The sequence below is a fragment of the Panthera pardus genome, unplaced genomic scaffold (assembly GCF_024362965.1).
Source record: "Panthera pardus isolate Hobbes unplaced genomic scaffold, ASM2436296v1 HiC_scaffold_22, whole genome shotgun sequence".
NCBI classification, from domain to species: Eukaryota; Metazoa; Chordata; class Mammalia; order Carnivora; family Felidae; genus Panthera; species Panthera pardus.
Genome location: NW_026526788.1, coordinates 52,888,415 through 52,912,083, shown reverse-complemented (window position 1 = coordinate 52,912,083; position 23,669 = coordinate 52,888,415). Strand labels below are relative to the sequence as shown.

Sequence of the window (23,669 nt, the reverse complement as noted above, 5' to 3'; positions counted from 1 at the left end):
CATAGGCAAATCCCTTGACCTGTCTGTAAAAACCTCAGTTTCCATAGCTGAAATGAATTGCCCAGTTAATGTTTCTCAATAAGTAGTTGGAGGACAATCCATATCAGAATCAGTTGAGATATATACTTGTGTAAATGCGGTTACTTGTTCTCCACCCCTGCTTTTATTGAATCAAAAGCTTGGATAAGAGATGAGAGCTGGGGTTTCCAAGTAATTCTTAAAGTACAGTAAAGCTTGAGGCCCGCTGGACAGGATGATTTCTGAGGTCTAGCGTCTTTTCCAACTCAACCTTATTATTGTTGAAGTGAAGCTATATCTTCATAGGTAGAAGCCTTAACCTGTTCTTTCACACAGGGACCGTCTGACTAAAAATGATGTCGTTGGAACAACATACCTATACCTCTCCAAAATTGCTGCCTCTGGTGGGGAAGTGGAAGGTAAGTCCATCAGCAGACCTGGAACTAGACAGGGTGCAGAACTTCTGAAGCAGAATGAACTGGAATGGCCACCTGGCAATGGAGTTGGTTTCTCAAAAGCCAAAAGTGATGAGCCAAGTGAACAATTTCAGTGATGTTTTGGTGATGACCAGCAGAACAATTAATTAGTAACTAATAATTAAGGCAACTAACAGTTTGAAGAATTTGGTTTTCTTGCTCCCATCCAAAAACTCTTCCCAGTAGCTATTTTATAAATTTTTGACTGTCAATACAGAGTGTTGGCAACCTATCTGTTAGAATGGTATTGACTCCAGTCCATCCAAATATAAAATAATACTCCCTTCTCCACTGACTTCCTTAGCAGGAACAAGGATGTCAGGTAGCAATGAGCCATAAAATCTCCACTCCTTAAGATAATGTGTATTTTGTTTTCGTGCTAAAAGCATTGATAACAAATACACTTTTCTTTCTGTTGTTCTCCATACTGAGAATTACTTGCCTATACCTGGCATTGGGATTCTGTGCATACACCAGAAATTGTAACAGGAAATGAAGGAGAAAAGCAAAGATGGTAAGAGAGAAAAATTTAATGCTGACATATCAATAATATCAGCAGCTGATTTTTGTTACCAAAGCAAAAATAACAAAAATGCTTGTAATTACTAATGTATTCAACATATTGAGTAAATTATGTGAGAGAATTCAAGACAGAATATGGTCTTGAGAAACTCAAGGTTCCTCTCATCCTCATTTTGTTTAAGAGGAAACTTTATAGGTTTTAAAACATATATTAATCCAAGCAATGTATAGCATGGATAAGAACCTGGAAGAAATTAGAGATATTGTGAAGAAAACAGAGATTTCCTCTGTCTAGAAGAAAAAAAAAGGCAATTTGAAATTCCAAGAAAAACAAAATACTGAGCAAAGAAGATATAGTTCAGATATAAAGTCGTATGTGGCCGTTATTTTAAGCAAATGGCTAGAAACTACGAAAGCTCCCGTCTGCATGCCCTCTGCTGAGTGGCAGAGGGGACCATACAACTGGAAGTGTAACAAAGGAAATGTAATCATGACTCTTTCGTCTGCAGAGAACAGTATTTATATGGCTGCTATACTGTTAGCACTAATTGTTTTTTGATTTTTTTCTTTGACGCCTATAGCCAAAGCTCTGAACAGAATGTAAATGTTATTGCCCATTGCAATGTAAAAGTATGGAAGATAGAGACTAGAAGCAGAAGGAGGAAGGCGAGTGGAGGAAGGGTAGGCACGGTGGTAGCCTTGTCTTATCAAGTGAGGAATCCAGAAATAAAGAGTAGATTAAATCATAATGGTAACCCACAGAATAGTTAAAAAATCATATCAAAACTATGTGGGTGGGGAGGGTCAAAATGAGTTACGCCCATTTATCATTGGCAAGAAGTCATTCAATAATTACCTGGAGGTAATTATTCAAAATTTACTGGCATAAGCATTTTTCTTAGTGATATAGCAGAAACATCCAGAAGAATTAAAACCAGAAATTGTTACATGCAGTTTTCAGCCTTGTCTCTGAGGCCTTCTCTCCTTGAAAACCCCTGCAGACTGTCTGTTATGGGTCTCAAAATAACAAGAGGCAGCAAGCATCCCCCGCCTCCCATCCCCAACACACACACAAAAGAAACAAATAATGTACCATGAACTGCAAGCTCTGACCTGCACAGGCTCAGACTAAATTAACTTGGGTTTTCTGGCCTTGGTCCCAGTTAAGTCAGATATAAGACAAGTACACGTTTTATTAAAAATATGAAATGATGGTAACTTCACCAGGCCCTCCTTTGGTGGTGAGAAGCTAGCTCTTCTCAGATGCTTCGCTGCCTTCGGACCAGAGGGATTTGAGTTATTTAATGTGTGGTGCTTCTGCCAATTATCACAAATGTTTGAGCCATTTTGCATATAACCGGTGAGATTGGTATAAATTACAAAAGGGTCATGTCACTTGGGTCTGAATTTGGTGTTTTTCTGGTGTTGCTAAACCACTTACCTAGCATTGGATTTGATTAACTTTTTCAATGTCTCTTTTATAATGCCCGTGTTTCTCTTGTGGTTTAACCAGTCGTATTTTTACTATATAGATTTATCATCTTCGGGATCTGGGGCCGCATCGTATACAGGTTTATGCTTTGTAATTTTGCTATCTTCTAGATTTTCCTATTTACTATTGTCTTACTAAGAATGTATCAATTGACTATCTTTAGAACCTTTTTTTTTAACATTTTGCTGTCTCCAAAGTAGTTTTGCTATAATTTTAATTTTTGTATTTGTGCTATATGGTTGTCCTGCATGGCTAAAATTAAAACAGATGTGCTAATCAGGCTTTGCTACCACCTCACGTTTTCACCCAGATGCATACCATCCTATTGGGTGCCATTGTAAATAACTGTGAGAGATAACTTTGTCTGTTATTGTTGTTTTTGTTCAGTAGGTAGAGATATGGGGCATGAGATCAGTTGTTCAAAATGTATGGAGTAAACTGTCCCTCACTTTGAACGTGGATCTCTAGGTTGGAAGACACTGAACAATTGTACATTGAAGGGCTTCATCTTTCAAACGGGGGGATCGTAACATGTTCTTTCGTCTGCACAGCACTGGCCATTCTTTGCAAGTTTGCTCAATGGTCTCACATTTGACCATCACAACTCCCCTAATGTTATTGTTCCCCAAATAGATGAGGACTTGAGGTTTCAAGAAATTTGTCATTTTTCAAGTCAACACGATAATCCCTCCATGCTAATTACCCAGGCTTATGGTGAGAAGGGAAAAGAGATACTGCACTGAGAAACCTTTGCAAACAGAAGTTCTGTGCGAATACAAAGCATTATTATTGTCTGCCTTTGTGTTACTGGCACAATGCCCCATTCATATTTGTTTTTAAGAATCAATCTTAATATCTTATACTCGGACTTAATATGAATATGAAGTAGTCCTTTAAGTTTAATTTTTTTTGATGTTTATTTATTTTTGACAGAGAGAGAGAGAGAGAGAGAGCATGAGCAGGGGAGGGACAGAGAGAGAGGGAGACACAGAATCCAAAGCAGGCTCCAGGCTCCGAACTGTCAGCACAGAGCCCGACGCGGGGCTCAGACTCACAGACCGTGAGATCATGACCTGAGCCGAAGTCAGACGTTCAACCGACTGAGCTACCCAGGCGCCCCTGAAGTAGTCCTTTAAGTTTATAACAAACTTGGCAGATTTGGTAACTCTTCATTCCTTCATTCATTTTTCCAATCAATCCAAGAATATTTATGTGGTAGTTCCCCATGGTAGAACCAGTTCTCAGTGTTTAAGGAATCAAAATAAAATATATTTGAATCCTTCCCCACTCACCAAATGAATTTATAATGTAGTCACAGAAATAGGCGGCTATTTAAGGTTCAAAAATTAAAATATAAAGTGATATGTTATAGAAATCCAGAATACAAAGGAGCCTCACAGAGGTGAATGAAGTCTGAAAAATAATGTTTAAAAAGCAGGTCAGAGGGCTGCCTGGGTGGCTCAGTCGGTTAAGCCTCCGACTTTGGCTTGGGTCATGATTTCACGGTTCCTGAGTTTGAGCCCCGCATCGGGCTCTGTGCTGACAGCTTAGAGCCTGGAGCCTGCTTCAGATTCTGTGTCTCCCCTTCTCTCTGCCCCTCCCCAGCTTGCACTCTCTCTCTCTCTCTCAAAAATAAATAAACATTTAAAAAATTTTTTAAAAAGAAAGAATGAAAGAAAGAACAAAAGAAAGAAAGAAAGAAAGAAAGAAAGAAAGAAAAGAAAGAAAGAAAGAAAGAAAGAAAGGAAGAAAGAAAGAAAGAAAGAAAGAAAAGCAGGTCAGAGGAAAAGGTTGATGGCCAGGCTAAAGAATTTTTGTTTATGTAGTATAGGCTTTTGAGGAAGGTCTTTGGAAGTTTGATGTGACAGTTGTGCAGAAAAAGTTTGGTGAGGAAAGTTTGGAGACAGGAAGAGACTTACCTTGTGAGAGAATAGGCTTTCCCTGGAGACCATGCTGAAGCATAAACCCAGAGAAGGAAGGTTCTCCATGTTAATGCATAGCCAGCAAGTCAAAGGGTTTAAAATACCTGAAAAGAGATTTGCTTGGACAAAAAGAATTAAGCTGTTGATATCACGGTAACTTGCAATAGATCATTATTGACAATGATTGTCTCCATCCCTGGAAATCTTTAATGAAAAACAAATACTCATGACAGACAACATAAGTCACCCATGGGAACTGGCTGGGGGTGAGGTAGGGCTAGGCCAGAGGGATGGGTGGTGTACTAGAACTATGAAACTCGAGATCTGGGTCTCAATCTGTCATCTTCAGGGACCTTTGACTAGTCATGTCACTTCTTTGGGCTTCAATTTGGCCGTCCATAACGTGGCATGACTATGGTGCAAGAGTTTTAATGGCCATTCTTGAACATTCTGTGATTCAACTCCTGAAAGTGACTTCCTTTTCTCACTTTGGATCTCTGCTTTAGTCCTCTGCTGTAGTTCCTCACAATGGATATTCTAGCACGAGGAAAGCAATCAAAACCCTGCTTATTAATAATCAAGTAGTCAACTGTGTCCATGTTCCATATGGCAGATTAGATAAAGCCAAACCAATCCATATGTCCAGATATAATATTCATTTTACCCTGATCATTTGGTAACAGGATAGCACAATCCAGAGAAATCTGTTGGAAAAATTCTTGGTCCCCATTTGGGTTTCACAAGAAGTTTCCAAACAGGTGTCAAGTATGGCACCCCAGGGCATTACCAAGTCTCACCCTTAGGCTGTCAGTTGTTACTTTCCTACATCTTAATTTAAATGTTTCTTTTCTCGTGCATTCTTCACCGAGATTGCACTTTAATTAATCTCTGCCAGTGTGCATGGTTCCTACCTCTTCTCAAAAGTGCCCAAGCGCATTTATACATGGTGTAAGAACCTCAAATAATAATTTTTAAAAATCGCAAGAGCACATTTGTATACAGTCTGGTCAACTGTTCACTAATGGGCATTCTGCTCACCTGCTAATCCACATTTATCTTTCTCCCTTACATATAATCATAGAGTTGGAAAGGGCTATAGGTTAACTTCTCATTCATAGAGGACTTGTCTTGATGATAATCCTGAAAACCCTAGCCTCAACATTTCCTCTGTCACCAGTGTGATCTGTCCCATTGTCTGACATCTCTAATTCCTACAAAGATCTTCCTTATATCGAGTGAAATAAAGAATACCTCCTCGTAGCACCCATCAGTGGCCCTTACTGTGTTTTTGGAAACAAGTCCATCCTTCTTCATATGGGAGCCATTCAGATGGTTGGAGACATTTCCCCATCTTCACCCACAGTCTCCCTGTGACTCCATTATTTCTTACATTGCCCTCAGTTCCCCTCACTGCACTGGGGAGCAGTCTTGCTAAGACAAGGTAGCAGAAATATGGAGCATATTGGACGCTCATCAGAGATAGAATGTTTGAATGGGGACTTTATGTTGCTTATAAATATAATATGGTCCTAACCAAAGGCAGGCAGTTCACTGTTATATATAAAAATTTTTAATGTCTCGTATTTTTAATAGCATCTGCCATATTTGTACTAACTATTTTAGTCTAAGTGGAATTTGGGGGGAACAAATGCAGTTCATCTGGTATATATCATTTAAATGACTTCCCCAAATTACCAATTACCCCAAACTATCCCAATTACCAATGACACATTTAATACAAGGCCAATTATAAACTTGCAAAAAATGTGAAGATCAACTCGAAAGCCTTATTATTCTTTCATTTGCATAGCATTATCTTTCTATAATAACAACATAAGTTTACCCGAACTATCCCCTGAATTTTTTTGTTTGATGTTTTATAGCAATAAGAAAAGGGAAATATTGCAAGTCTCACAAGTGCTTGTAATTTGCATTAATACAACTAACTCACAAATTAGAGGAAAATAGTCTCACTCGGCTAACTAATAACTAATATTTATTTCAATAGATTAATCAGTAAAAGCCTAAAATCTAATAATGATGTTATCTCTCAGCAAATACAGGAGAAACAGAGGTGGGCTTTGTGCCAACATTTGGACCTTGTTACCTGAACCTTTACGGAAGCCCCAGAGAGTACACAGGATTCCCAGACCCCTATGATGAGCTAAATACTGGCAAGGTTAGTGTCTCAATTAAGATTTGTTATTAATGGAACACTGATTAATGTGATTCCTTCTTATAACGGTTATAATTAAGTCTCATATCTAGGGAATCTCTACACACACACACACACACACACACACAGATAGACCCGACATGTGACTGATTAAGTGTTGAAGGACAGAAGTCCCACACTCCTCAAGTCTTTGAATACAAGGCTAGGAAAGGATCCTGGAGACCATCTAATTTGGCAATTACAAATGCACAGCATGGCCATTCCCCCTGTCTGGCACTTAGGGCAGATGTCAGTGATCAATGCTGGCGCTTTCCTAACAAGCAAATGTGCTGCCTCAGAATTCTGTTCGATACTGTGTTCTAGGAATTTACCAAATGATTGGAGGTGACATGCCTGAAGGAACTGCTATCCCTGATCCAATCCAACATCTTCATTTTATAGATGAGGATATGGAGGCCCAGAGACGGGAAATGCTCTTTCCAGCATATTAGAAGCCAAAGTAATGTCTTTGAGTCAGTTCTGAAGGCCCAAGAAAGGGACTGAGGTAGAGATAAAGCCCTGAGGGAGCAGGGGTAATGGACTGGCTGTGGAAGTGGAAGCCTTCCCTTCCTCTCCAGAAAATTCTGTTGCCAGCACTGCCAGATATGGAGAGAGGAGTATCCGCTCTTCATCCTTATGCTTAGCTACACCCAAAACATCTTCCTCTTTTATTTCCTGGCTGCTCTGAGACTTGCCCTGGTTGCCAACCTGGCAGCCTTCCCTTCCTGAGAAGAGTAGGGAAGGAGCCAAGTTGACACAGATTACGTAGAGCTGCTCTACTGAAGTAGGGTAAGGGAGACTTTGAGTACCTTCCACTCCCACCCCTAGCCTCTGGGAACCTCTTCAGGGTCCAGAGCATGGCTTGAAAGCCTCTGACCTAGTCATAGCTAAGATCCCTTTCAGCCCTGGCTCCCCAGCTCTCTTTGGATCCCTTCCTGAAGTCACTGACTTTTCTTTCAGCTACCAAAGACCTGAACCCAACTGAGAGATTTGTTGACCGATTGAATTTGGAGGTTAGGGCCACGGGAAGGAAACACTAAACTGTAGCTGGCATTAGCCTGACTAGAGAGACAGTTCTTTTTGCTGTTGTTCAGGCCTGCAGGAATAATTTCATGTTGTTGCCTTTCAGGGGGAAGGAGTTGCCTACAGAGGCAGAATCTTGGTTGAATTAAGCACTTTTCTTGAAAAGACACCACCAGACAAAAAACTTGAGCCCATTTCAAATGATGACCTGCTGGTTGTGGAGGTAACTTTGGAGTGTGGATGATGCTTGGTATGGAAAAGGGGGTGTTAGGGGATTGGCGGTGGGTGGCTCGTGCTGGCCTGCCTGAGCAAGTGGGGACATCGAGGGACTGCAGGATCAGCTGTGGCAGAGTTGGAGAGCTGAGTCATAGCAAGTACCTCTGGATCTATTTAACACCCTCTTGATCTATCTAGAACAGCTGTATGGTGAGTGAGGCTTGCTTCATCTTTTGTGATGTTAATACCCTACCGAAAATTGGCAGGAGCAGTGATACCTCTGAACCAAATGGCCTGTTTGCTAACTGGGGTTGTGTGGTCCTGGGGAAGTGGCCGCAAGAGCCATCCCAAATGGCATTGGTGCCACCATTAATCATTTCCACTTTCAGAAGTAGGCATATCTCAAGCTTCCCAGCATCTGAGGGCACGTTTATATTAATTCCTCCTTGAAGACAGAAGTCTTCCAAATTCACCTCCGCAACCGTTTCTTTCTTTCTTTCTTTCTTTCTTTCTTTCTTTCTTTCTTTCTTTCTTTCTTTCTTCCTTTCTTTTCTTTCTTTCTTTCTTTCTTTCTTTCTTTCTTTCTTTCTTTCTTTCTTTCCAATCAGCTCTTTCTCCTCTATGGACACAATTTAAGCGCCCATGATCCATATGGTAGAGAGCTACAGATGTAGTTTTTTCCTAGTAAATTCAAATGCCAGTGTTACTAACTCAAGGTAATAAATCCCAGAAGAAGAATATTACTATCATTAAGCTGTAAAATGCTCATTTTTTTTCCTTGTCAATTAATTGACATCTGCAATACAGATTTATTAACATATGTGATGGATAACCCAATATTTAGTTAGCCCTGTCTCTGTTGCCCACTGAATCATTTCCAACACATCCTATACCGTTATTATGAGTTTTAAAAATAAATATGCTAGTTTATTAATATTTTTATTTTTTGACTTCTAAAAAATTAACACATAGCACTGTGTAAGTTTAAGGTACATGGTGTGTTGATTTGGTATACTTACATATTGCAATATGATTACCACTGTAGTGTTAGCTAACACTGCCATCATGTCACATAATTATCATTTCTTTTTTGTGGTGAGAACACTCCAGATCTAGTCTGTCAGCAACTTTGAGGCATGTAATATGACATCGTTGACTATAATCACTACGCACTGCATTACATCTCCAGAATTTGTCTTCTAACTACAAGTTTGTACACTTTGACCAACATCTTCCCAATTCCCCAACCCCTGGTAACTGCCCTTCTACTCTCTGTCTTTATGAGTTTGACTTTTAAAAAAATTTTTTTTAACGTTTATTTATTTTTTGAGACAGAGAGAGACAGAGCATGAATGGGGGAGGGCAGAGAGAGAGGGAGGCACAGAATCTGAAACAGGCTCCAGGCTCTGAGCCATCAGCCCAGAGCCCGATGCGGGGCTCGAACTCACGGACCGTGAGATCGTGACCTGAGCTGAAGTCAGACGCTTAACCGACTGAGCCACCCAGGCGCCCCAGAGTTTGACATTTTTAGATTCCACGTATAAGTGATATCATACAGTGTCTTTCTCGGTCTGGCTTATCTCACTTAGCTTGATGCCCTCCAGGTCCGTCCATGTTGTCACAAATGACAGGATTTCCTTCTTTCTCATGACTGAATAATATTCCATTTTGTATGTGTACACCACATCTTCCCCCACCTATTTCTGAGAATCCCGGGTTGATGCTTATGTGTTCCAGAAATCTGAACTGTTTGCCAGAGCATCCAGCTTACTTATGGCTCCGTGCCCAGGGCCACTCTTTGCTGGATTCCACCCCTGACCCAACAAGCTTCTTGAAGCTGTCTCCTTCACCTTCCCCTCCGTCCCAGGCAGGGGATAGACCCTTCTCTTATGTCTCCACATTACGTCGGAAACCAAACGGCAATTTTAGAAAAACTTTTACCTCCAGTAAGAGTAGGGAAACCGTGAAATGAGTAACTTGAAATGGCTAATCTCAAAGCTCTGGGCTCAGACCAGCTTTCTGGGTCTGTTGCAGTTGGCCTCCCTGCCTCTCTCTAGCCTGCTTACTGTGGCAGGGCTCGGGTCCCCACCTGCCCCTATTCCCAACACCACCCTGTACACATGGCCACCTCAACGTCCGTGTCAAGTGCTATGAATTCCCAGCCAAACAAGGCCTTCTCCTTTCTAGGAGTTTCATGTCTGCCTGTTGTGAGATTTGCCCCTTTCAGGATGAGTGACAAGGAAAATATCTACTCCCTTTAGAGGAAACTCTCCCTTCTCCCCCAGACCATTGTAGCCTTGTTCATGGACTCCCAAGAAGCCAACATTAGGAGGTTAGAGTCCAAAGCAGTATATTCTGGATTTTTCGGTCCTGGCGTGTTTGGAACATTAGGAGTCCAGTTATTCATGAGCCACACAGATTTCAATCCAGCGCCTGTGTCTTCCCCTGTAAGAGAAGACTGGGCCACACATTCTTTCACAGGTTACCTCTGTCTCCACCCCTCAGCCTCAGGAAGGAACCTTACACCTACCACCGGCAAGCCACAGGGCATCAGTCCAAGTTCTCACAGGGAAAGGATCACTTCTCCCCCCTCTACGAGCACAGATTATAACATAGTTCTGGCTAAAACATACACTTAACAGTGCATGTGACCAAATGGAACAGTTGAAGTCAGGTTATTTAAATGGTGAAAAGAACCCCGGTAGGTGTGTGTTTTGTATTATAGTTAAAGGTCCATCCAAAGAAGTTTTCTAAGCAAAGCAATGGTCTGCCTTGAATGTCAATTCATATCTCAACTCCTAGAATCAGAAACTGCTTAGAAATTTTAAGTCATAGTTTTCCCAGTTTCTATACATTAATGTATCCAATAAAAAATTCTAGGGCACTTGCTTCTATTTCCTGAATCAGCCTATCAAACAAGTGGATATAAAGGCCAGATTAGGTTAAGAACTCTTGGGAGATAAGTCTTCAAGAAATTATCAAGTGTCTCTCCATCACTCTACTCCTTGTCATCCTACCTATTCCCACTGATATACAGACACATAAATAATACCATTTGCGACTTATATCATGCCACCAATGGTGCCATAATGCCATTCTTGGATTTAGCGTTAATGGTGTTGACCACTCTTGAGTTATCCCGGAGTTTCTGATGTGTAGCGAGGAGTGATTTTGCTGAGGTGAGAAATTGAGTCAGGTGTGCAGAAAAGCAGGTGTGTGAGTGCTGGTCAGTGCACCTAGCCATCACCCAGTCTGCATGTCCATGAGAGTGAGGCTCTGTGCTTCTCTATTCCTGACACCGGTGCACAACTCTTTTTTTTTTTTTAATCTTTTTTAACGTTTTATTTGTTTTTGAGACAGGGAGAGACAGAGCATGAACAGGGGAGGGTCAGAGAGAGGGAGACACAGAATCTGAAACAGGCTCCAGGCTCTGAGCTGTCAGCACAGAGCCCGACGCGGGGCTCGAACTCACAGACCACGAGATCATGACCTGAGCCGAAGTCGGCTGCTTAACCGACTGAGCCACCCAGGTGCCCCGGTGCACAACTCTTACATAGGGTCTGAAGCAGTCCCCCAGAGTTTTCAGTTACTTTGTTACATTTCATGGGGGTAATGATAGAATATTGTGACATTATTGACTTTTGGGATTTGCTATGATCTCAGGAACATAATCCTTGCAAATGATAAATCTACCATAACATAGTAACAACAGGGGACCCTTGAAGACCTTGAGTGCTGGACTTATCCTGACTTTTCCAAACTTGCTTCTGCAGACGAGGTCATAAATCAAGACGAATCTCTATAAGAAGTGTATGTGGTGGGATCATGTAATGTATACTCATTTTGTTTTGGTTGTTTACTTGTTAAAGAGACACAGAGCCAAAACAAATTCCCCCGGTCAATAAGATCCTGGTGTGAGTCTTTCTATCCACCCCATACCACCATCAATTCTGAAGGTGAGGAATCATAACACATCTTAAGAACAAATTTAGAAAAAGGAAAAAGAAGAGAGGGTGGGTGGGAAAGTGGAGCAGCTTACATGCCATTTACTGCCAGGATCGTGCAAGAAAATAGCTAAAAAAACCCCAAAGGCCTCTATGGAGACATATGGTATGGCATGGGTGGTTCTGGACTTGAGTTGTTATAGATTGGCTCTTGAAGAGTCCAGCTGCAACTTGGGTTTAGGCAGAAATGCGGCCATGGGTTCTCAGCAATTACAGTGCCTCTTTACTTTGTGCTGTCACCAGAACAGAATTTAAGTTCGTGGCCTTTCTTTTTATTTTAAGCACTCGTAGTAGACAGGGGGAGAGGGAAGGGATAGGAAGAGACTCAACAAAGTATGGTAGCTAGAATGCAAAACTGAATTCTTTTTTCTTTTTTACTCCAAATAATTAAATACATACAGGCAAAGAAGCCTGTGTCATAGATTTAGTAAAAAATAAAACCAAAAAGAAACTCAAAAAACAAAGAGCCAACGGTATACAGTCACCACAGTATATGTCAACAGTATAAAAGAACAGCTTTTTATAAACTGAAATAGAAAACAAAGTTACTTTTCTTTGATCCAAATAATTAAACCCAGAGAGCAAAATGTCTTCTGTCATAAATTTAATAAAAGCAAAAACGAAATCTATAAACTAAAATCCCAGTAACATTAAAAAGCAGGAGAGGAGCTGAGATTCTGAAGACACAGCCCCAGTGCAGGCAACCAGGAGCCTGGTAAGAGAGTGAGATGAGCAGATTTGTGTAACCACCGGGAACCATCGGCCTCGAAGATGATCCTGACCCTCTTCCCATTTCCAAAGATCCCATGTTCCAGGTCATACGCAAATAATGAAATTTCTGGTCATGTTCAAGAGGGCGACTTGGTTGCTGTGAAATCATAGTGCTAGTATTTGCTCTTTGACTCTGGTTCCTGATGCTGAGCTCCTAAATCTCTTGGGATTTCCTGGGTGGTAGGTGAGTCTTTTGTTCTAGTGAGGTGACTCTTATGGGCTCCTCGTTTGAAGCTGCTCATGAGAAAGACCAAGCCATGATTAGAAGCTTGGAACTTTCTGCCTTACCCCCTGTTCTCCCGAGAGGGGCTAGAAATTGAGTTAATGATCCATCACACTTATGTGATGAAACCTCCATACAAAATCCCCAAGATACAGGATTCAGAGAGCTTCTGGGATGTGAATACATGCATGTTTGGGGAGAGTGTTGTGCCCAGAGAGGACGTGGAGGCTCCGTGTCCCCGCCACATACCTTGTCCTATGCAGCAGTTCCATCTGGATGCCCACCTGTAGCCTTTATCATATCCTGTTATAATAAACTGGTAACCAGTAAGTAAACTGCTTTCCCAAGTTTTGTGAGCTGCTCTAGCAAGTTACTCAACTCTGAGGAGGAAGTCATGGGAGCCTCCAATTTATACCCGATCAATCAGAACCTGGACTTTCGACAGGGATCTGAAGTGGGGATGGGGCAGTCTTGTGGGACTCAGACGTTCTGTCTCTGGGTAGATAGTGTCAGAATTGAGTTCACCTGTAGGACACCCAACTGGTGTTGCAGAATTGCGTGCTGTGGGAAAATCCACTACACGTCTGGTATCAGAAGTGTTCGGAGTGTGGTAGTCCTGCGAGAGTAAAGGAGGAACACAGGAGGGAGAGTGAATTTTTCCTACTCAGTCGCCATAGAGCTGCCCCGCCTCCTTAGAGCTGAACTGGCTCCAGTCGAGAGACCCTTGAAGAGATGCAGCTGGGTTCCACCTGTGGCCACCTCCCTAAGGAATCAGGCAGGTAGAAGATGAAGCGTGGCATCCCAGTTCTATTCAGACACCTGCTGGCTTCTGAAACCTCTGCCCAGTCACTAAAGGACGCCATCGTTTTGTCTCCACCATCTGGGATCTGTTCCTAGACCACTTCCACCCTACTCCTTCCCAGTCTTCTCGTGTGTGACCTAACATGTTTTGGGACCATTTTATGAACACGCGTTCTGTCTTCTGCTCAATTAGAACCTCCTTGAGTTCTCCCATTCGTCTGGCCCACGTAAGTGCTCAACAAATATTGCTTGAAATAACACGTTCAGATTCTTCCACCAGCTCCGCTAGTTGTCAGCCGCCTTTAGTAAATAGACCAAAGGTGGCAAGTCGGGCAGTTTTCTTTGGCACAGTCTCCTTGTCACTGATCCTTAATGTCCCACGCCTGGTGGTCCCCCAGCCACTTTTAAGAGCTGTTACTTGTTACCCCTTTTTCAGTATTCTGCTTGACAAAAATCACACCTTCTCCAGATTTACTCCTAAAACTCTGATACTACCTGCATCTACCACACACACCGGTCTTTGATGATTGGAAAGAGAGCCCCAAGGCCCTACAAAGTCAAAGAAACATCCGTCAGTGTTCAGTAGATTATAATTTACATTCTTTAACTTTCCCCATTATGAGCAGTTTTGCCCAAAGGCAACACAGGGAACAAAAGCTGAGGCTCCTGACTTTTCTAAACTTTGTTGTTTGTTTCTTCTTCTCTCCCCCTCTTTGAGCCCTGAGGCACAGGGGAAGTGAGAAAGGGCTGGGGGGAGGGCAGAATTCTAGACTTCACAGTCCAGAGCCTGGCTCTGGGGCAGGTGAGCAGATGTAGATCCCCTGCCCCTTGTGGAGTTTGGACCTGTGAAGCGACCCAGTTTGCAGCTCCATCTTGAGCGGCTTGCTCACAGAGTGTGCCGCTCTGTTGGGAGGTGTGGTGATGGCCAAAACCCAAATTACTGTCTTAGAGCTCAAACTCTTCAGGGTGAGGGTGCTACCAGGGTGCAGGTGACTGCGAGCTATGCTCAGGAAAACCCAGGGAGATCTAATGGAATCGTGGCCACGTAGAGGTGTGCAAGGCAGAGCCAGCCCAGCCGGAAGTGGCATCCCCACCCCTTCCACAGCCTCCCCATGCACTTTCTCTCTTCTCTGCACCCTCTGTATTAGCAGATGACACCAGCTTAAATGCTGGTCATTTGGGGGGGGCCCTGACTTAGGCCCCAAATTATGTCTCATATTTTTGCTCCTTCCCTTCTCTTAGATCATCCCAGATGGTTTACAAAGAAGTTATGCTGTATATAGAAGTTCTGACTAATACAAATAACTTCCTGCTTTCTAATTTTCACACAATTTAAACCAAACCCAGAATTTCCACAGCATTCCTGAACCATGGATAGTTCAGGAGGCTTAGGTGTGGATAAAGGGACTCCTGACAAGCGATAAAAGTCTCCAACCCCCTCTCTGCCAAAGTGACGGTGGACTAATGTAAGTAGGAAAAATTTTAAATTCACAGTGCTAGGCAGTCTCTGGGATGTGGCACCCAGCTATAAGGATATTTCAAAGCCCTTCAGGTGATTCAGTACGCAGCTAAGTTTTCAAACCAATGTTTTGGAAAGACTTTCAAGAAAGATTGAAACTCAGAAGGATTTCTGATGAAATCCTATTGAGGGTTTCCCTTGTACCATGTCAAAAATCCTTTTAACCAAAACAGAGACTTTGTAATAGTGGCACGTCCTGTGGTTCTTCAAGACAACAAACTACAGTCCCTGTCAGATGTTCTTAAAACAGTCCTCAAGAAGTTAAAAGTAGAATTGCCATGTGATTCCAAAATCCACTGCTGTGTATAGACCCAAAACAATTGAAAGCAGGGACTCAAGTGGATATTTGTACACCCATGTGTATAGCAGCATTATTCATAATAACCAAAAGATAGAAGCCGTCCATTGATAGCAATCCTTCGATAGATGAATGGACAGACCAATGTGGTATATACACACTGCTAAACTTATTAAACAAGGATGCCATTAGACAGAAGTGGCCGTAATGCCTGGGCAGCCTACATAAGCAAACCAGAACTTAGGCCTGTAAATGCTTCCAGGTTAAGAAATCAAAACCAAAGGACAATGAAGCGCAAATAACCAACTAGACTTTCCCAAATAATGCAACCACTTAAGCCAGCGCCAGTCAAATAATGTCCTTGCCTTCCTTCCACATTTGCTCTCTGAAAGTCTTTCCTCAGCTCTTGTAGGTGGAGCACTCTTAACCGCTTCTGCTTTGTCACTGCCCAATCCAATCTGTGTTTGCTCAAATAAAATCTTAAAACTTTTCAACATGCCCCAGTTTATCTTTCAACAGTACAATGGAGAATTCTTTAGTCTTAAAAAGGAAGGAAACTCTGACATGTGCTACCACATGGCTAGACACTGAAGGCATTGAACTAAGTGAAATAAGCCAGTCTCAAAAGGACAAATGTTTGATTTGACTTACATGAGATACCCAGAGTAGCCAAACTCAGAGAGACAGAAAGGAGGTGGGAATGGGGAGTTGGGGTTTAATGGGTACAGAGTTTCAATTTTATAAGATGGGCAGAGTTTTGTGGATAGATGGTGGTGATGGTAGCTCACCAATGTGGATGTCCCTAAGGCCACCGAACTGCACACTTAAACATGGCTCATGTGGAGAATTTTATGTTATGTGTGTTTCACCGCAATTTGAAAAAAGAAATTTTTGATACTGTTGTCCAAGTACTTCTGTGAATGAAAGAACATATTCTTACATCATACAAGGCAGAAGAACTGCCCATGATTGTGATACATTTAATAGAATAAAGGCCATGGTATGGATGAATAACAAAAGAAAAGGAAATCGGTTGACAAATATCCTACTGGGATCACGTAATTTTTGTTAGCTTCTTTTTAAAAACAATTTTTTTTAATGTTTATTCATTTTTGAGAGACAGAGAGAGACAGAGCATGAGCGGGGAAGGGGCGGAGAGAGGGAGACACAGAATCTGAAACAGGTTCCAGGCTCTGAGCTGTCAGCACAGAGCCCAACACGGGGCTCGAACTCACGGACTATGAGATCATGACCTGAGCTGAAGTCGGACGCTCAACCCACCCAGGTGCCCCAATTTTTGTTAGCTTCTTAAAGATGAAATGTGTCATTACGTTGCTACATAGATTATGCTGCACAAATTGGTAGCAAGGTGGGAATGCAAAAGAGCAAATCCAACGACAATAAGATTCAGCATATGCCAAAGTTTGATAGCAATGTGGCCTCCAAATCTCAAATTGAAGGACTCCAGATCTGGGAGTTCCTTCTCTAAGGGCTTTCAAAGTAAACTTGTCATAGTGAGAAATTCATCAAACAATTTGAGTATTATCACTCATGGGTCTCCATGAACCCTCTAGTGAAGCATGTAGACAAGTGTAACCACTGGTATTCTCACCCCAAACCTTGACAAGTGTCTACAGAGATTGGATACCGATGGAGATCCGGAACAGAGTCTAGATGTGGATGGTATTAAGTGGCAGAACGCCTAGAACATAATGAGGTACAGCAATTTCAACCATTGCACGGCTCTGTTTGACTAAAGAAGGCAGAGTACCCAAAGATCAGTGAGGATATGATCCACAAAGAAGGAGAGATGCCATCTGAGCAATCTGTGGATTCAGGAGACTTTATGTGCTCGGATTAAGGAAGGCCTGAAGGGCTCATGGTCATTTCTGCCAGGCTGAAAGATCCTCGGTGTGGTCATTTTTGGCCCTATGTTCAACTCCCTCACACACACACACACTCAATAAACCAGTAATTTTTTTTTAATGTTTATTTATTTTCGAGAGAGAGAGAGACAGAGTGGAAACGGGGGAGGGGCAGAGAGAGAGGGAGATGCAGAATCTGAAGCAGGCTCCAGGCTCCAAGCTGTCAGCACAGAACCTGATGTGGGAGCCCGATACGGGGCTTGAACCCATGAACCGTGAGATCATGACCTGAGCCGAAGTCGGATGCTTAAGTGACTGAGTCCCCCAGGCGCTCCCCCAGTAATTTTTTTAAAAAGAGAGAAAGGAAAAAATAACGTTTGATTTCTGTTTCAGAAAACAGGAAAATAAGTTCACCTAAATTCAGTTAATTTTAAAGTCTTACATTAAAAATCTTTATTGTTGTTTTTTATTTGAAAATTAATACTAAAGGAGCACCTAGGTGGCTTAGTCAGTTAAGCGTCTGAGTTCGGCTCAAGTCATGATCTAAGGGTTCATGAGTTTGAGCCTCGCATCAGGCTCTCTGCTGCCAGTGCAGAACCTGCTTCGGATCCTCTGTCCCCCTCTTTCTCTGCCCCTTCCTCACGCTCTCTCTCTCTCTCTCTCTCAAAAATAAATAAACATTTGTTAAAAAGTAGAAGAAAAAGAAAATTAATACTCAAGCAATTCAAAAAATTAAAAACATATAAATTAGAAAGTACGATTAGCCATAATCTTTTTACCTTCCCAATATAACTGTCAACAATTTTATTTCTATTCTACACATTCTCCATGCATATGCCAATATTAAAATATATAATTAATGAGTTCACTTAAAATACATTTGCACATATGAATCTACCTTTTTACTAACTTTATTGCATTATATGGATGTAACATAGTTTGTTTAACCAGTGACCTATTGCTAGACATTTGTATTGTTTTCATTTTTTTTTTTTTTTCTATTTCAGTCAACACTGCAGTGAATATCCTGGTACTTCTATCTTTGCCCACTTGTATGAGTACAAGAAAAACTGCTAGATTTAAGAACATTCTCTACTGGCATTTAATTCCATACTAATTATTAGTTTTAGAATTACATCTGCTAGACACCCACATATAAATAAGAGCAAAAGGAGTTTCACCGAGCCTTACGTCTGCCCATACTTTACAGAAATACCAACGAAGGCGGAAGTATAGCCTGTCTGCCGTGTTCCATTCAGCCACCATGTTGCAAGACGTTGGCGAGGCCATTCAGTTTGAAGTCAGCATTGGGAACTACGGCAACAAGTTTGACACAACTTGTAAGCCTTTGGCATCAACTACTCAATACAGCCGTGCCATATTTGATGGTAAGACTGCCTCTAACCATCCTCTTCTCATAAGTTTACGGTGGGTGCATCACAGGACAAGAAGCACCCAACGTATTCTCCCTTTGGCAGCCATTATCTTCAGCATATGCTTAGTGGAAAGAAAAGATTAAATGGGGAAGACAGGTGGCTAGAGTTCGAGCACCTTCAAGACAGGTCAAACCCAAGAAGTTGCAGGCCCTTTGCCAGGGTCTGAACCCCAGCCCCCTTGCCGTGTTCAGCTTTCACACTGGCTCTGTTTTGTAAAATCACAAGATGGTGACTTGCTGAACTCTGAGGTCCCCAGAGTTCCCACCTGGTGAGAGTCAGCTCCCACCCTGCCCAACTCCACCCTACCAAGCCCCAAACTGCTCTTAGATTGAGTAGTTGAAATGGATGGGACACTGGCTCAGGTCCTGGAAAATCAAGCTTCCGGTCTTCATTCTGTTACTCTCCAGCACTATGACCTTAGCCGCATCACTCAATTCTTACCTTCAGTTTCATTATCTTCTCCAGAGTTCCTGTGAGGATTAAATAGCTGTGTTTGAACAAACATGGATGAGAAACAGTCTCTACTTTTAAGGAGTATACATTCTAGTGTATAAAATAACAAAGTGGAGTATGAGAATGCGCAAGTAAAGGTATCAACAAATGGTTTAAGAGTATGTAGAAAGGAGAGAGACGTTCTGATCAAATGTTCCAACAGTATTGCCATAATTTTTACCTAATTTTTGTACAAGCAGTGTGAAAATATAAAATGTACTAGAAAAAAGTTGGCTGGTAATTGTTAATCCCTGTAAGGTTCTAAGTAATACCAAACCCCATGAATCCATGCTTTACAAAATAGAAAATCATTTTTTTTCTTGCCCCAATTCCAACAAAAATATTTAGAATAGCACTTTTCAGGTACAAACACATATAATCTAAACTCCCATCTCTATTTTCTGCTGCAGTGTTATGTAATCATCGGTGATCCTGAACCACTGCAAGATCCTAAAATTGTTGCGTTCGGCTTACTAGGGTATTTTAGAGAGATTTTCAGAACAGGTTGAATGAATAAAAAACTTTCTGTCTATCCCTTGGTGGCTTCATTGGATAAAATTTAAAAATAAGATCACCCCAAACCATTCCCCAAGCATATGGATGGATTAACCTGTAGCCCATTTTACACATCTCTTAATAGACATGTTGTTTAAGTGTCCAATGTTCACTGACCCTCAATGTTCTACACCAGGAAACTACTATTATTACTTGCCTTGGGCCCACACAAAGCCAGTTGTTACCCTGACTTCATACTGGGAGGACATTAGTCATCGCCTGGATGCGGTGAACACTCTCCTAACCATGGCAGAACGGCTGGTAAGTTTATCTTTTCTATATTTCCTTTCCACTGGACAGAGTGAATTATGTATTAGTTACAAGGTAGGCCCTGTAAGTGACATCAGAATATAGTGATAAGCAAGATAAGAGCTATTTCTTTAGTAACAGTTGACATCAGTGATCCAAGGCTGGCATGGAGGTTCAGAGATGTTGGGGACATGCACTCCTTCCCTCTTGTTGCTCTGCCATCACTAAGGAGTTGTCATTGTCTGCATGGTTGAGGCTGCTCACCACTAAGCCTGCCCTCAAGCCTGAGGGAAGAGGAATGGGGAAGTAGATGGCACAGGCCTTTCCCTTGGAGGGAAAGACCCAGAAGTCACACACTTGATTTCTACTCATTTTCCATTGGCCAGAATCCAGTCATACAACTACATCTCACCCTAAGGGGACTGGGAAGTGCCATCTTATGCTTGGGTTGGCATAGGCCAGATAAAAGTCCTCTTCCTGAGGAAGAGGGGGGTGGATATCGAAGTGGGAGGACAACCCACAGGTTCTGCCACAGTTAGGAGTGGTGTGGAGAATGGTTCATGCCAATAGAAATATGCAGCCCTTAGAGCTCTATTGTTGAGTAAAAATCTCCACTGTGGGAAGAGGTGGGCTCAGAGGAACCAGAGCCTGACATTTTATGCTCTTTTTGTAAACTAGAGGGAACTTTCCTTGTTTGGAGGTTGGGAGTTCCCTCTGGCAGAAACGGCATAGATGTGGTATCTGTTATTTTCCATCTAGTTGATATTGATGAGGAGGGGCACATGGTTGGGATATTTCTAAGTCAAAGATACTAAATTGGTGTGATTAGTGTTTTGATTTCCAGATTATATTAGTATTAATTTTTTCTAAGGTCTAACCTCTGTCAGGGTAAGACCAATACATGTGGGGGTCCTGGAATTTACCTGATCTAAGATTCCACAGCAAAATCTAAACATATTGTTTTATGGGGGCACCTGGGTGGCTCAGTTCGTTAAGCGGCAGACTCTTTTTTGTTTTGTTTTGTTAATATAATTTATTGTCAAATTGGCTAACATACAGTGTGCAGAGTGTGCTCTTGGTTTTTGGGGTAGATTCCTGTGGTTCATTGCTTACATACAATACCCAGTGCTCATCCCAACAAGTGCCCTCCTCAATGCCCATAACCCATTTTCCTCTCTCCCATATCCCCCACCCCATCAACCCTCAGATTGTTCTCTGTATTTAAGAGTCTCTTATGGATTGAAACAGCCAACTCTTGATTTTGGCTCAGGTCATGATCTCATAGTTCATGAGATTGAGCTCCATGTCTCTCTCTGCACTGACAGCACAGAGCCTGCTTGGGATTCTCTCCCCCCCCCCCCCTTTCTGCCCCTTGCCCCCCCCCCCCATGTTCCTTCCCTGTCTCTTTCTCTCTCAAAATAAATGAATAAACATTAAAAAATATATATTGTTTTATATTATAAAGATGATATTGAAGGAGAATTGTAGTTTAAGTTAAGCATAATTGTTCACCTGACATGCAGTCTGGTTATGGTATTAACTTCCAGTCCTCCGTCTCAAGGAAATTAGTAAAGAACTGGTCACCCCTCTATTCTGATTATGTTTTGGGTATTCTTCAGGCCTTTTTCTTCCTTGTTCTTCTCCTCAGCATTGATCAGGCTATCCTTATTCCATGCTGATCTGGACAACATGGGGGCTTTCCATGATCAGGACTTTTGATGATCATGGTGGGCACTCTCTCAATCTGTGTCAGCAGATGCTCAAAGTGACACAATAGTATGTTCTGGGCTCATCTTGTACTGCTCTGCCCTAATTCTCAAATCGCCAATTTTCTGAAGAATTCTGTTTCCTCTTAGCGGGAATATCATATGAAAACCAAGATCTGGGTATTAGATGCTCACTACTATTTAGATGCCATTGCTTCTAGGCCTTCTCAGTGGACAGACTTAATGACGGGCACATGCACACACATATTCACATGTGATTTATTTCTAGATCTAACAATATATGAAAAGCAATGAATTTATAAGCCTAACTCCAAATCCATTCTAATGTCACAGGTTTGTTCTAGTCTTCCCTATTTCTATATTTGTAACTCTTTTCTCCAACAGTGAGAAACGTCATTTGCTCATTTGTTCAATCCTAATATCCATAGATAAACCACTGCAACAAACAAATTTAGAGTTTGATATGTTCATGGTTCTTTTCTTCAAATCTTTTTAACGTTTATTCATTTTTTTGAGAGACAGAGAGAGTGAGTGGGGGGGCAGAGAGAGAGACACACACACGCAGAAATCTGAAGCAGGCACCAGGCTCTGAGCGGTCAACACAGAACCCTATGCGGGACTCGAACTGACCAACTATGAGATCATGACCTGAGCCGAAGTCAGCCGACTGAGCCACCCAGGCGCCCCAATGGGTTAACCGACTGAGCCACCCAGGCGCCCCAATGGTTTTTTTCTTTAAATTGAGAGTATATCATCAAAATATTGTGTTCAAAAATTATTTGGATCAGTTTGGTGTAGTCATATAGTTCATTTGTTTCTGTTTTATATTCCATGGTAGGATTCCTTCTCCCATCTTTATTGGTTTTATTTTATTTACTTTTTAAATACATAAAATATTTACATGGTTTCAAAGGTCAAGGATATATGAAAGATTGCCCTGTTACTTATAGATGTCAGCGTTGATTGCCTTTTGAAGAAAAGTAAATAGTGCTGAGCTATGGTGAGCATTACTAAACGTAAAAAATTAAATGCATTGGTTTTTCTGTCAAGTCTTCTGTGTATTTTTTCTTGAAAAGGAACATTAAACCTTTACTAGGTTTAATGGCATGACGCACAATTAACCGATTATTTCCTCTCTTTCCAAACTCTCCAGCAATCAAACACAGAGGCTCTAAAATCAGGGATACAAGGTAAAATTCCTGCAAACCAGTTGGCCGAATTATGGTTGAAGCTGATCGACGAAGTTATAGAAGACACAAGGTACAGTGATCTTGTTCCTATCTCAGAATTCCCAGTCATGCTCTCCTCCCTGAAACTGTAAGGAGAGCCTCTAGGATTGTTCCCAGTGTTGGCCTGAAAAAATGAATTTGAATTAGTCAAGCTTCTCAAAAGGCCCTAGTCACTGGGAGGAGTCTCTGAATCACCACCAGGAAAAGTTCTTTCTGATTTGGTGCCAATTCTAAAGCAGCCTGGGGAAGCTGAGGGCCCTGAAGGAAACATCCCAGGGCAGCCTCAGGCAAGCGGTGGGGACAAGGAAGGAGGATGCTGGCCTGTGCTTGTGGGCCCCCCTCCTGGAGAAGGGTGAAGCCTGGCTCCCACAGAGAATGGGGTCTAGGGGTGGAGCATTGATTTTGCCATTCAGAATCACATTCCTAATGCACAAACACATTTTTAGAAGTAGCCTTTTTACTTGCTTTTTTTTACTGAATGCCTAAGAGACTGTATCTAAGGCTCCCTTCCCAAAGCCAGTAGATTTGACTTGAGCCGGAGAACCTTTTAGAACTGTGACTTAGAGAAACAGCTCAGAACTCTGGGCATTTGGAACTCAAAAGGGGAAGTGATTCA

The 23,669-nt window shown here is 41.9% G+C and overlaps 1 protein-coding gene across 6 annotated transcripts in view; it reads left to right on the top strand.

The window, feature by feature from the left end:
* Positions 1-23,669, top strand: part of MYOF (myoferlin) — a 154,090-nt gene that overhangs the window by 70,832 nt on the left and 59,589 nt on the right. For 4 of the 6 annotated variants that reach the window (XR_008424886.1, XM_019445108.2, XM_053909733.1 and 1 more), the window contains exons 16-22: positions 355-437; positions 2,549-2,587; positions 6,485-6,609; positions 7,775-7,891; positions 18,576-18,753; positions 19,985-20,109; positions 22,978-23,084. Coding sequence is in view for 5 of the 6 variants with exons in the window: in XM_019445108.2 (XP_019300653.2) it covers positions 355-437; positions 2,549-2,587; positions 6,485-6,609; positions 7,775-7,891; positions 18,576-18,753; positions 19,985-20,109; positions 22,978-23,084 (774 nt within the window). In the remaining variant the exon portion in view is untranslated. The remainder of the gene's footprint in view (positions 1-354; positions 438-2,548; positions 2,588-6,484; positions 6,610-7,774; positions 7,892-18,575; positions 18,754-19,984; positions 20,110-22,977; positions 23,085-23,669) is intronic. The other 2 variants (XM_019445110.2, XM_053909734.1) reach the window with 1 other exon arrangement.